The sequence below is a fragment of the Ranitomeya imitator genome, chromosome 1, assembly GCF_032444005.1.
Source record: "Ranitomeya imitator isolate aRanImi1 chromosome 1, aRanImi1.pri, whole genome shotgun sequence".
Classification (NCBI taxonomy): Eukaryota; Metazoa; Chordata; class Amphibia; order Anura; family Dendrobatidae; genus Ranitomeya; species Ranitomeya imitator.
This window is the reverse complement of record NC_091282.1, coordinates 1246743783-1246758180: the sequence shown is the minus strand read 5'-3', so window position 1 is coordinate 1246758180 and position 14398 is coordinate 1246743783. Positions and strand designations below refer to the sequence as shown.

Below are 14398 nucleotides of genomic sequence, written 5' to 3'. Positions count from 1 at the left end.
ACGCTGAGCTCCCATCATCCTCCAGAACTGACCTCGCGCTGAGCTCCCATCATCCTCCAGCACTGACCTCGCGCTGAGCTCCCATCATCCTCCAGCACTGACCTCGCACTGAGCTCCCATCATCCTCCAGCACTGACCTCGCGCTGAGTTCCCATCATCCTCCAGCACTGACCCCGCACTGAGCTCCCATCATCCTCCAGCACTGACCTCGCGCTCAGCTCCCATCATCCTCCAGCACTGACCTCGCGCTGAGCTCCCATCATCCTCCAGCACTGACCTCGCGCTGAGCTCCCATCATCCTCCAGCACTGACCTCGCGCTGAGCTCCCATCATCCTCCAGCACTGACCTCACGCTGAGCTCCCATCATCCTCCAGCACTGACCTCGCGCTGAGCTCCCATCATCCTCCAGAACTGACCTCGCGCTGAGCTCCCATCATCCTCCAGCACTGACCTCACGCTGAGCTCCCATCATCCTCCAGAACTGACCTCGCGCTGAGCTCCCATCATCCTCCAGCACTGACCTCGCGCTGAGCTCCCATCATCCTCCAGCACTGACCTCGCACTGAGCTCCCATCATCCTCCAGCACTGACCTCGCGCTGAGTTCCCATCATCCTCCAGCACTGACCCCGCACTGAGCTCCCATCATCCTCCAGCACTGACCTCGCGCTCAGGTCCCATCATCCTCCAGCACTGACCTCACGCTGAGCTCCCATCATCCTCCAGCACTGACCTCGCGCTGAGCTCCCATCATCCTCCAGCACTGACCTCACGCTGAGCTCCCATCATCCTCCAGCACTGACCTCGCGCTGAGCTCCCATCATCCTCCAGCACTGACCTCGCGCTGAGCTCCCATCATCCTCCAGCACTGACCTCACGCTGAGCTCCCATCATCCTCCAGCACTGACCCCGCGCTGAGCTCCCATCATCCTCCAGCACTGACCTCGCGCTGAGCTCCCATCATCCTCCAGCACTGACCTCGCGCTGAGCTCCCATCATCCTCCAGAACTGACCTCGCGCTGAGCTCCCATCATCCTCCAGCACTGACCTCACGCTGAGCTCCCATCATCCTCCAGCACTGACCTCGCGCTGAGCTCCCATCATCCTCCTGCACTGACCTCGCGCTGAGCTCCCATCATCCTCCAGCACTGAGCTCCCATCATCCTCCAGCACTGACCTCGCGCTGAGCTCCCATCATCCTCCAGCACTGACCCCGCGCTGAGCTCCCATCATCCTCCAGCACTGACCTCGTGCTGAGCTCCCATCATCCTCCAGCACTGACCTCGCGCTGAGCTCCCATCATCCTCCAGCACTGACCTCGTGCTGAGCTCCCATCATCCTCCAGCACTGACCTCACGCTGAGCTCCCATCATCCTCCAGCACTGACCCCGCGCTGAGCTCCCATCATCCTCCAGCACTGACCCCGCGCTGAGCTCCCATCATCCTCCAGAACTGACCTCGCGCTGAGCTCCCATCATCCTCCAGCACTGACCTCGCGCTGAGCTCCCATCATCCTCCAGCACTGACCTCGTGCTGAGCTCCCATCATCCTCCAGCACTGACCTCGCGCTGAGCTCCCATCATCCTCCAGCACTGACCTCGCGCTGAGCTCCCATCATCCTCCAGCACTGACCTCGCGCTGAGCTCCCATCATCCTCCAGCACTGACCCCCTGCTGAGCTCCCATCATCCTCCAGCACTGACCCCGCGCTGAGCTCCCATCATCCTCCAGAACTGACCTCGCGCTGAGCTCCCATCATCCTCCAGCACTGACCTCGCGCTGAGCTCCCATCATCCTCCAGCACTGACCTCGCGCTGAGCTCCCATCATCCTCCAGCACTGACCTCGCGCTGAGCTCCCATCATCCTCCAGCACTGACTCCGTGCTGAGCTCCCATCATCCTCCAGCACTGACCCCGCGCTGAGCTCTCATCATCCTCCAGCACTGACCTCCCATCATCCTCCAGCACTGACTCTGTGCTGAGCTCCCATCATCCTCCAGCACTGACCCCGCGCTGAGCTCCCATCATCCTCCAGCACTGACTCCGTGCTGAGCTCCCATCATCCTCCAGCACTGACCCCGCGCTGAGCTCCCATCATCCTCCAGCACTGACCTCGCGCTGAGCTCCCATCATCCTCCAGCACTGACCTCGCGCTGAGCTCCCATCATCCTCCAGCACTGACCTCGCGCTGAGCTCCCATCATCCTCCAGCACTGACCTCGCGCTGAGCTCCCATCATCCTCCAGCACTGACCTCGCGCTGAGCTCCCATCATCCTCCAGCACTGACCTCGCGCTGAGCTCCCATCATCCTCCAGCACTGACCTCGCGCTGAGCTCCCATCATCCTCCAGCACTGACCCAGCGCTGAGCTCCCATCATCCTCCTGCACTGACCCCGCGCTGAGCTCCCATCATCCTCCAGCACTGACCACGCGCTGAGCTCCCATCATCGTCCAGCACTGACCTCGCGCTGAGCTCCCATCATCCTCCAGCACTGACCCCGCGCTGAGCTCCCATCATCCTCCAGCACTAACCCCGCGCTGAGCTCCCATCATCGTCCAGCACTGACCTCGCTCTGAGCTCCCATCATCCTCCAGCACTGACCCCGCGCTGAGCTCCCATCATCCTCAAGCACTGACCACGCGCTGAGCTCCCATCATCCTCCAGCACTGACCTCGCGCTGAGCTCCCATCATCAACCAGCACTGACCTCGCGCTGAGCTCCCATCATCCTCCAGCACTGACCTCGCGCTGACCTCCCATCATCCTCCAGCACTGACCTCGCACTGAGCTCCCATCATCCTCCAGCACTGAGCTCCCATCATCCTCCAGCACTGACCTCGCGCTGAGCTCCCATCATCCTCCAGCACTGACCTCGCGCTAAGCTCCCATCATCCTCCAGCACTGAGCTCCCATCATCCTCCAGCACTGACCTCGTGCTGAGCTCCCATCATCCTCCAGCACTGACCTCGCGCTGAGCTCCCATCATCCTCCAGCACTGACCTCGCGCTGAGCTCCCATCATCCTCCAGCACTGAGCTCCCATCATCCTCCAGCACTGACCTCGCGCTGAGCTCACATCATCCTCCAGCACTGACCTCGCGCTGAGCTCCCATCATCCTCCAGCACTGACCTCGCGCTGAGCTCCCATCATCCTCCAGCACTGAGCTCCCATCATCCTCCAGCACTGACCTCGCGCTGAGCTCCCATCATCCTCCAGCACTGACCCCGCGCTGAGCTCCCATCATCCTCCAGCACTGACCCCGCGCTGAGCTCCCATCATCCTCCAGCACTGACCCCGCGCTGAGCTCCCATCATCCTCCAGCACTGACCTCGCTCTGAGCTCCCATCATCCTCCAGCACTGACCCCGCGCTGAGCTCCCATCATCCTCAAGCACTGACCACGCGCTGAGCTCCCATCATCCTCCAGCACTGACCTCGCGCTGAGCTCCCATCATCCTCCAGCACTGACCTCGCGCTGAGCTCCCATCATCATCCAGCACTGACCTCGCGCTGAGCTCCCATCATCCTCCAGCACTGACCTCACGCTGAGCTCCCATCATCCTCCAGCACTGACCTCGCGCTGAGCTCCCATCATACTCCAGAACTGGCCTCGCGCTGAGCTCCCATCATCCTCCAGCACTGACCTCGCGCTGAGCTCCCATCACCCTCCAGCACTGACCTCGTGCTGAGCTCCCATCATCCTCCAGAATTGACCTCGCGCTGAGCTCCCATCATCCTCCAGCACTGACCCAGCGCTGAGCTCCCATCATCCTCCAGCACTGACCCCGCGCTGAGCTCCCATCATCCTCCAGCACTGAGCTCCCATCATCCTCCAGCACTGACCTCGCGCTGAGCTCCCATCATCCTCCAGCACTGACCCCGCGCTGAGCTCCCATCATCCTCCAGCACTGAGCTCCCATCATCCTCCAGCACTGACCTCGCGCTGAGCTCCCATCATCCTCCAGGACTGACCCCGCGCTGAGCTCCCATCATCCTCCAGCACTGAGCTCCCATCATCCTCCAGCACTGACCTCGCGCTGAGCTCCCATCATCCTCCAGCACTGACCCTGCGCTGAGCTCCCATCATCCTCCAGCACTGACCTCACGCTGAGCTCCCATCATCCTCCAGCACTGACCTCGTGCTGAGCTCCCATCATCCTCCAGCACTGACCTCGTGCTGAGCTCCCATCATCCTCCAGCACTGACCTCGTGCTGAGCTCCCATCATCCTCCAGCACTGACCTCGCGCTGAGCTCCCATCATCCTCCAGCACTGACCCCGCGCTGAGCTCCCATCATCCTCCAGCACTGATCTCGCGCTGAGCTCCCATCATCCTCCAGCACTGACCTCGCGCTGAGCTCCCATCATCCTCCAGCACTGACCCCGCGCTGAGCTCCCATCATCCTCCAGCACTGATCTCGCGCTGAGCTCCCATCATCCTCCAGCACTGACCTCGCGCTGAGCTCCCATCATCCTCCAGCACTGACCTCGCGCTGAGCTCCCATCATCCTCCAGCACTGACCTCGCGCTGAGCTCCCATCATCCTCCAGAACTGACCTCGCGCTGAGCTCCCATCATCCTCCAGCACTGACCTCGCGCTGAGCTCCCATCATCCTCCAGCACTGACCTCGCGCTGAGCTCCCATCATCCTCCAGCACTGACCTCGCGCTGAGCTCCCATCATCCTCCAGCACTGACCTCGCGCTGAGCTCCCATCATCCTCCAGCACTGACCCCCTGCTGAGCTCCCATCATCCTCCAGCACTGACCCCGCGCTGAGCTCCCATCATCCTCCAGAACTGACCTCGCGCTGAGCTCCCATCATCCTCCAGCACTGACCTCGCGCTGAGCTCCCATCATCCTCCAGCACTGACCTCGCGCTGAGCTCCCATCATCCTCCAGCACTGACCTCGCGCTGAGCTCCCATCATCCTCCAGCACTGACTCCGTGCTGAGCTCCCATCATCCTCCAGCACTGACCCCGCGCTGAGCTCCCATCATCCTCCAGCACTGACCTCCCATCATCCTCCAGCACTGACTCTGTGCTGAGCTCCCATCATCCTCCAGCACTGACCCCGCGCTGAGCTCCCATCATCCTCCAGCACTGACTCCGTGCTGAGCTCCCATCATCCTCCAGCACTGACCCCGCGCTGAGCTCCCATCATCCTCCAGCACTGACCTCGCGCTGAGCTCCCATCATCCTCCAGCACTGACCTCGCGCTGAGCTCCCATCATCCTCCAGCACTGACCTCGCGCTGAGCTCCCATCATCCTCCAGCACTGACCTCGCGCTGAGCTCCCATCATCCTCCAGCACTGACCTCGCGCTGAGCTCCCATCATCCTCCAGCACTGACCTCGCGCTGAGCTCCCATCACCGTCCGCCATCATCCTCCAGCACTGACCTCGCGCTGAGCTCCCATCATCCTCCAGCACTGACCCAGCGCTGAGCTCCCATCATCCTCCTGCACTGACCCCGTGCTGAGCTCCCATCATCCTCCAGCACTGACCACGCGCTGAGCTCCCATCATCGTCCAGCACTGACCTCGCGCTGAGCTCCCATCATCCTCCAGCACTGACCCCGCGCTGAGCTCCCATCATCCTCCAGCACTGACCCCGCGCTGAGCTCCCATCATCCTCCAGCACTGACCTCGCTCTGAGCTCCCATCATCCTCCAGCACTGACCCCGCGCTGAGCTCCCATCATCCTCAAGCACTGACCACGCGCTGAGCTCCCATCATCCTCCAGCACTGACCTCGCGCTGAGCTCCCATCATCAACCAGCACTGACCTCGCGCTGAGCTCCCATCATCCTCCAGCACTGACCTCGCGCTGAGCTCCCATCATCCTCCAGCACTGACCTCGCGCTGAGCTCCCATCATCCTCCAGCACTGAGCTCCCATCATCCTCCAGCACTGACCTCGCGCTGAGCTCCCATCATCCTCCAGCACTGACCTCGCGCTGAGCTCCCATCATCCTCCAGCACTGAGCTCCCATCATCCTCCAGCACTGACCTCGTGCTGAGCTCCCATCATCCTCCAGCACTGACCTCGCGCTGAGCTCCCATCATCCTCCAGCACTGACCTCGCGCTGAGCTCCCATCATCCTCCAGCACTGAGCTCCCATCATCCTCCAGCACTGACCTCGCGCTGAGCTCACATCATCCTCCAGCACTGACCTCGCGCTGAGCTCCCATCATCCTCCAGCACTGACCTCGCGCTGAGCTCCCATCATCCTCCAGCACTGAGCTCCCATCATCCTCCAGCACTGACCTCGCGCTGAGCTCCCATCATCCTCCAGCACTGACCCCGCGCTGAGCTCCCATCATCCTCCAGCACTGACCCCGCGCTGAGCTCCCATCATCCTCCAGCACTGACCCCGCGCTGAGCTCCCATCATCCTCCAGCACTGACCTCGCTCTGAGCTCCCATCATCCTCCAGCACTGACCCCGCGCTGAGCTCCCATCATCCTCAAGCACTGACCACGCGCTGAGCTCCCATCATCCTCCAGCACTGACCTCGCGCTGAGCTCCCATCATCCTCCAGCACTGACCTCGCGCTGAGCTCCCATCATCATCCAGCACTGACCTCGCGCTGAGCTCCCATCATCCTCCAGCACTGACCTCACGCTGAGCTCCCATCATCCTCCAGCACTGACCTCGCGCTGAGCTCCCATCATACTCCAGAACTGGCCTCGCGCTGAGCTCCCATCATCCTCCAGCACTGACCTCGCGCTGAGCTCCCATCATCCTCCAGCACTGACCTCGTGCTGAGCTCCCATCATCCTCCAGAATTGACCTTGCGCTGAGCTCCCATCATCCTCCAGCACTGACCTCGCGCTGAGCTCCCATCATCCTCCAGCACTGACCTCGCGCTGAGCTCCCATCATCCTCCAGCACTGACCTCGCGCTGAGCTCCCATCACCGTCCGCCATCATCCTCCAGCACTGACCCAGCGCTGAGCTCCCATCATCCTCCAGCACTGACCCCGCGCTGAGCTCCCATCATCCTCCAGCACTGAGCTCCCATCATCCTCCAGCACTGACCTCGCGCTGAGCTCCCATCATCCTCCAGCACTGACCCCGCGCTAAGCTCCCATCATCCTCCAGCACTGAGCTCCCATCATCCTCCAGCACTGACCTCGCGCTGAGCTCCCATCATCCTCCAGCACTGACCCCGCGCTGAGCTCCCATCATCCTCCAGCACTGACCTCGCGCTGAGCTCCCATCATCCTCCAGCACTGACCCCGCGCTGAGCTCCCATCATCCTCCAGCACTGACCTCGCGCTGAGCTCCCATCATCCTCCAGCACTGACCTCACGCTGAGCTCCCATCATCCTCCAGCACTGACCTCGTGCTGAGCTCCCATCATCCTCCAGCACTGACCTCGTGCTGAGCTCCCATCATCCTCCAGCACTGACCTCGTGCTGAGCTCCCATCATCCTCCAGCACTGACCTCGCGCTGAGCTCCCATCATCCTCCAGCACTGACCCCGCGCTGAGCTCCCATCATCCTCCAGCACTGATCTCGCGCTGAGCTCCCATCATCCTCCAGCACTGACCTCGCGCTGAGCTCCCATCATCCTCCAGCACTGACCCCGCGCTGAGCTCCCATCATCCTCCAGTACTGACCTCGCGCTGAGCTCCCATCATCCTCCAGCACTGACCTCGCGCTGAGCTCCCATCATCCTCCAGCACTGACCTCGCGCTGAGCTCCCATCATCCTCCAGAACTGACCTCGCGCTGAGCTCCCATCATCCTCCAGCACTGACCTCGCGCTGAGCTCCCATCATCCTCCAGCACTGACCTCGCGCTGAGCTCCCATCATCCTCCAGCACTGACCCCGCGCTGAGCTCCCATCATCCTCCAGCACTGAGCTCCCATCATCCTCCAGCACTGACCTCGCGCTGAGCTCCCATCATCCTCCAGCACTGACCCCGCGCTGAGCTCCCATCATCCTCCAGCACTGACCTCACGCTGAGCTCCCATCATCCTCCAGCACTGACTCCGTGCTGAGCTCCCATCATCCTCCAGCACTGACCTCGTGCTGAGCTCCCATCATCCTCCAGCACTGACCTCGCGATGAGCTCCCATCATCCTCCAGCACTGACCTCGCGCTGAGCTCCCATCATCCTCCAGCACTGACCTCGCGCTGAGCTCCCATCATCCTCCAGCACTGACCTCGCGCTGAGCTCCCATCATCCTCCAGCACTGACCTCGCGCTGAGCTCCCATCATCCTCCAGCACTGACCTCGCGCTGAGCTCCCATCATCCTCCAGCACTGACCTCGCGCTGAGCTCCCATCATCCTCCAGCACTGACCCCGCGCTGAGCTCCCATCATCCTCCAGTACTGACCTCGCGCTGAGCTCCCATCATCCTCCAGCACTGAGCTCCCATCATCCTCCAGCACTGACCTCGCGCTGAGCTCCCATCATCCTCCAGCACTGACCCCGCACTGAGCTCCCATCATCCTCCAGCACTGACCTCGCGCTGAGCTCCCATCATCCTCCAGCACTGACCTCGCGCTGAGCTCCCATCATCCTCCAGCACTGACCTCGCGCTGAGCTCCCATCATCCTCCAGCACTGACCTCCCATCATCCTCCAGCACTGACCTCGCGCTGAGCTCCCATCATCCTCCAGCACTGACTCCGTGCTGAGCTCCCATCATCCTCCAGCACTGACCTCGTGCTGAGCTCCCATCATCCTCCAGCACTGACCTCGCGCTGAGCTCCCATCATCCTCCAGCACTGACCTCGCGCTGAGCTCCCATCATCCTCCAGCACTGACCTCGCGCTGAGCTCCCATCATCCTCCAGCACTGACCTCCCATCATCCTCCAGCACTGACCTCGCGCTGAGCTCCCATCATCCTCCAGCACTGACTCCGTGCTGAGCTCCCATCATCCTCCAGCACTGACCTCGTGCTGAGCTCCCATCATCCTCCAGCACTGACCTCGCGCTGAGCTCCCATCATCCTCCAGCACTGACCTCGCGCTGAGCTCCCATCATCCTCCAGCACTGACCTCGCGCTGAGCTCCCATCATCCTCCAGCACTGACCTCGCGCTGAGCTCCCATCATCCTCCAGCACTGACCTCGCGCTGAGCTCCCATCATCCTCCAGCACTGACCCCGCGCTGAGCTCCCATCATCCTCCAGCACTGACCTCGCGCTGAGCTCCCATCATCCTCCAGCACTGACCCCGCGCTGAGCTCCCATCATCCTCCAGCACTGACCTCACGCTGAGCTCCCATTATCCTCCAGCACTGACTCCGTGCTGAGCTCCCATCATCCTCCAGCACTGACCCCGCGCTGAGCTCCCATCATCCTCCAGCACTGACCTCGTGCTGAGCTCCCATCATCCTCCAGCACTGACCTCGTGCTGAGCTCCCATCATCCTCCAGCACTGACCTCGTGCTGAGCTCCCATCATCCTCCAGCACTGACCTCGCGCTGAGCTCCCATCATCCTCCAGCACTGACCCCGCGCTGAGCTCCCATCATCCTCCAGCACTGAGCTCCCATCATCCTCCAGCACTGACCTCGCGCTGAGCTCCCATCATCCTCCAGCACTGACCTCGCGCTGAGCTCCCATCATCCTCCAGCACTGACCTCGCGCTGAGCTCCCATCATCCTCCAGCACTGACCTCGCGCTGAGCTCCCATCATCCTCCAGCACTGACCTCGCGCTGAGCTCCCATCATCCTCCAGCACTGACCTCGCGCTGAGCTCCCATCATCCTCCAGCACTGACCCCGCGCTGAGCTCCCATCATCCTCCAGCACTGACCTCGCGCTGAGCTCCCATCATCCTCCAGCACTGACCCCGCGCTGAGCTCCCATCATCCTCCAGAACTGACCTCGCGCTGAGCTCCCATCATCCTCCAGCACTGACCCCGCGCTGAGCTCCCATCATCCTCCAGCACTGAGCTCCCATCATCCTCCAGCACTGACCTCGCGCTGAGCTCCCATCATCCTCCAGCACTGACCCCGCGCTGAGCTCCCATCATCCTCCAGCACTGACCTCGTGCTGAGCTCCCATCATCCTCCAGCACTGACCTCGTGCTGAGCTCCCATCATCCTCCAGCACTGACCTCGCGCTGAGCTCCCATCATCCTCCAGCACTGACCCCGCGCTGAGCTCCCATCATCCTCCAGCACTGAGCTCCCATCATCCTCCAGCACTGACCTCGCGCTGAGCTCCCATCATCCTCCAGCACTGACCCCGCGCTGAGCTCCCATCATCCTCCAGCACGGACCTCGCGCTGAGCTCCCATCATCCTCCAGCACTGACCTCGCGCTGAGCTCCCATCATCCTCCAGCACTGACCTCGCGCTGAGCTCCCATCATCCTCCAGCACTGACCTCGCGCTGAGCTCCCATCATCCTCCAGCACTGACCTCGCGCTGAGCTCCCATCATCCTCCAGAACTGACCTCGCGCTGAGCTCCCATCATCCTCCAGCACTGACCTCGCGCTGAGCTCCCATCATCCTCCAGCACTGACCTCGCGCTGAGCTCCCATCATCCTCCAGCACTGACCTCGCGCTGAGCTCCCATCATCCTCCAGAACTGACCTCGCGCTGAGCTCCCATCATCCTCCAGCACTGACCTCGCGCTGAGCTCCCATCATCCTCCAGCACTGACCTCGCGCTGAGCTCCCATCATCCTCCAGCACTGACCTCGCGCTGAGCTCCCATCATCCTCAAGCACTGACCTCGCGCTGAGCTCCCATCATCCTCCAGAACTGACCTCGCGCTGAGCTCCCATCATCCTCCAGCACTGACCTCGCGCTGAGCTCCCATCATCCTCCAGCACTGACCTCGCGCTGAGCTCCCATCATCCTCCAGCACGGACCTCGCGCTGAGCTCCCATCATCCTCCAGCACTGACCTCGCGCTGAGCTCCCATCATCCTCCAGCACTGACCTCGCGCTGAGCTCCCATCATCCTCCAGCACTGACCTCGCGCTGAGCTCCCATCATCCTCCAGCACTGACCTCGCGCTGAGCTCCCATCATCCTCCAGAACTGACCTCGCGCTGAGCTCCCATCATCCTCCAGCACTGACCTCGCGCTGAGCTCCCATCATCCTCCAGCACTGACCTCGCGCTGAGCTCCCATCATCCTCCAGCACTGACCTCGCGCTGAGCTCCCATCATCCTCCAGCACTGACCTCGCGCTGAGCTTTCCTCGCCTGCTTCTCCTCCAGTTTCTTCTGTTTCTTGGCTCCGATCTTCCCCGAGGTTTGCGCGGCTGGAGACGACTCCTCATCATCGGCCTCATCTTCTGCAGCGACTGGAAACAGCAAAGAAAAAAAATACATAAATGTGAGACTCGCTGCTCAGATGCCAGAAGTGCAAATCAGCGCGGCACCAAAGGGGGAAGTGTCCGGCTGCTGCAGCGGAAGATGGGCTGCACAGTACTGTCAGCTGCTGCGGGGGCTGCGACTGTGCTCCGGCTCAGAGGTAACTGCAGTTCAGTATGCAGCAGGACCCCTGACAGGCGAGGGGCCCGACAGAGGGCGAGGGGGCCCGACAGAGGGCGAGGGGGCCCGACAGAGGGCGAGGGGGCCCGACAGAGGGCGAGGGGGCCCGACAGAGGGCGAGGGGGCCCGACAGAGGGCGAGGGGGCCCGACAGAGGGCGAGGGGGCCCGACAGAGGGCGAGGGGGCCCGACAGAGGGCGAGGGGGCCCGACAGAGGGCGAGGGGGCCCGACAGAGGGCGAGGGGGCCCGACAGAGGGCGAGGGGCCTGGACGAGCCGCTGATCCGACACAGTTTTGGACAAGGTTAACACGGAATTAGTAAATCTGCCCCCGATAAGTTCGGCAGGAGAACGGTCGTCTACAGAACAATCCCTCTCAGATTGAAGCCATGATGGTTCTCAGTGAGTCCAGGGATTCTGAAAAGTTACAGACCAACCATATACCATAGATCTCTCCATATACCCCTCTATGGTCCATATACCCCTCTAGGTCCGTGAGCTCTAAAAGAAAACTCAGGGGGCGGCCTTTATGGCATTGGTGCATATATATATATATATATATATATATATATATATATATATATATATATATACACAGACACAAAATGATCAATAACAGGATTATTATTTTTATCTTGATATTTTTTTTATTTTTAATACTTCCCTTTTCAGTCCCCCTGTGACGGTTTTGTAGTATATACTGCGGAAGGCGGCAAAATTACCGCTCACGTGCGAAGGCAGCCGATACGCTGGGCTTTATAGAGGCGCCATCACAACCAATCGGCATCCTGCAATCCCGCAGGATCGCAGTGGCACTTACAGCGGGGGCGGTCGGGCCCAGTCCGGCGGTTACCTTCTCGCTCCTCCTCCATGCGCTGCGCCCGTCTCTGCGCCTGCATGCTGCGGTTCATCCTCCTCCTCGGCATCCCATCCGCCCGCTGCTCTGGCACAGGCCGCGGCCTCCCTGCTGCTGCCGTCGCTGCCACCACCACATTCTGCTCGTGCTCCTGGTCGGCTGAAAAGAAAAAATCAAGTAAAATAATCAATAAACGTCACCTGAAAACCCACCGGATGTCAAGGAGGAGCAAAAATATTAGGGCGGGGGTGATCCGCGCCAAAGGAGGGAAAAGCCTCAGAAACACGGCGGGAACGTCCCAGAAAGCAAAACAAAAGATTTTTATTTTTTTGTGGGTTGATGCAATATTTGGCATTATTAGGGTCCTCAAATTGGGGGCAGAACTGTCGTGTGGGGGGGTGAGGGCGGATTTTTTATTTTTACATTTATATTTTCTTTGACTTTCAAAACACAAAAAAAATGTATTTGTGATGCAGTATAACAAAACCAAAAAAAAAAAAAAAAAAAAATCCGCCATTGTTTTTCAGGTTTTACGGAGCGGTGTGGTAAAAGCATATATATACACACACACACATACAGTATATTTATTTTTTTCATTATTTTTTTACCATTTTATGGTATTTTTCTTCAGACTACCTCTCACCTCCTATTTTTAATTTTTTTTTTTTCATTTTTTTTTTAATTATTACTCTTCCCGCCCTTCTAGTTTATTGTTCTTTTTTTTACTATTTTATCTTTTTTGTCTAATATTTAAAGAAATTAAAAAAACATTTTTTATTTATATTTTATTTTGTATTTATATTTATTTTCTTTAAAAACATCTGAACTTTGTAAAAAAAAATGTATTTTGTGTTGTCATTTTCTTACGAATAGTCTTGTAGATTTATTGACGACATTTTTCTGCAGTTTATTCTATTTATCCTGCCGTAGGTTGTGACCAATAAATGAGAACTCCAGCATTTACATTTTATTTTTATTTATTTTTTTCACAATGTTTTCATTTTATGACTTTGAGCAGAATTTTGACACCAAATATTCTTTTTTTTTTTTTTTTTCTTTATTTTGATCTGGTGAAGAGTTTGTGACTGAAAATTCTTCACTTCATTTTTGGGATTTTTTTTTGTATAATTTTTTTTATTTTTATTAACCCTTCTAGGACTAAAAACCAACCTGTGATGATTTATAGGGAGAATCCATAGAAGCCCGGCCTGATATAAGTGCCCATATGGCGGCACAGTGGGGGAGGGGGGCAAGCAGCGGACCCCTGGACGCCATGGAAACCGATTGGCATCTGTCAGTCAAGTCCCCACTCCTATACAGGTCAGACGCCGCCCCAGAGGCTAACACTTCTCACAGCTGAGCCTTCGCTACAATTGTATGCGGAAATATCAGTCACCTGACACAAATCACCCCACTATAAAGCCATAAATGACTTCCCAGAAAGAGCCGTACACTGGGAGCACGCTGCCACGATCACTGACTGCAGCGGTACAACTTAAAGGCGCAGTCACCTCCCTTCCTGAAACCACGTTTGGAGCCGCCCAATATAATTGTCCACATCCCCAGAGCCGGGATATAACGCGGGGTGACCCCGGGGAGCCGCTCACCTCGCTCTGTCTGCCCCCTAATCCGGGTGATAAAGAAGAGCAGGACCGCCAGCAGCGCCGCGGCGACCACGTACAGCGCAGCGTCCATCACTGCACACGTCACTGCCCCAAGCCCCGCCCACACACAGGCCGGCAACACAACGCGTGGACGCAACCACTTGTTTTCAAACAGAGGGGACGATTTGTCACAACTATGTTTAGAGCGTTCAGCTTCCACAAGTTTACAATAAAATAAGCTGTAAATAAAATACATTTGGCGTTCGTTGCAGATAGCAGCTCTAGGAGGCGGAATCTGTGAAATATCCCCCCCCCCCACAAAGTAGTAATGGTCGCTCCCACTCTCAATCTTATGGTACACAGGCGTCCGTGTAGAATAGAGTGAGGCAGGCGGGAGAACTGACGTGTGATGTTTGTGTGTGGTTGTAGCGCGCTCTGTTTTCCAGGCTCCTGGTTGTGAGATTGTCCGTGTGCAGAAAGGAA

The 14398-nt window shown here is 58.9% G+C and overlaps 1 protein-coding gene across 3 annotated transcripts in view; it reads right to left on the bottom strand.

Annotated features, from left to right (window-relative positions):
* Window positions 1-14034, bottom strand: part of DDRGK1 (DDRGK domain containing 1) — a 40522-nt gene extending 26488 nt beyond the window's left edge. For 2 of the 3 annotated variants that reach the window (XM_069745164.1, XM_069745166.1), the window contains exons 1-3: window positions 13919-14034; window positions 12276-12470; window positions 11146-11267 (exon numbers count right to left, since the gene is read on the bottom strand). In XM_069745164.1, coding sequence (XP_069601265.1) covers window positions 11146-11267; window positions 12276-12470; window positions 13919-14006 — 405 coding nt within the window. In that variant the 5' untranslated portion in view covers window positions 14007-14034. The remainder of the gene's footprint in view (window positions 1-11145; window positions 11268-12275; window positions 12471-13918) is intronic. The other variant, XM_069745165.1, reaches the window with a different exon arrangement.
* Between the last annotated feature and the right edge of the window lie 364 nt (window positions 14035-14398).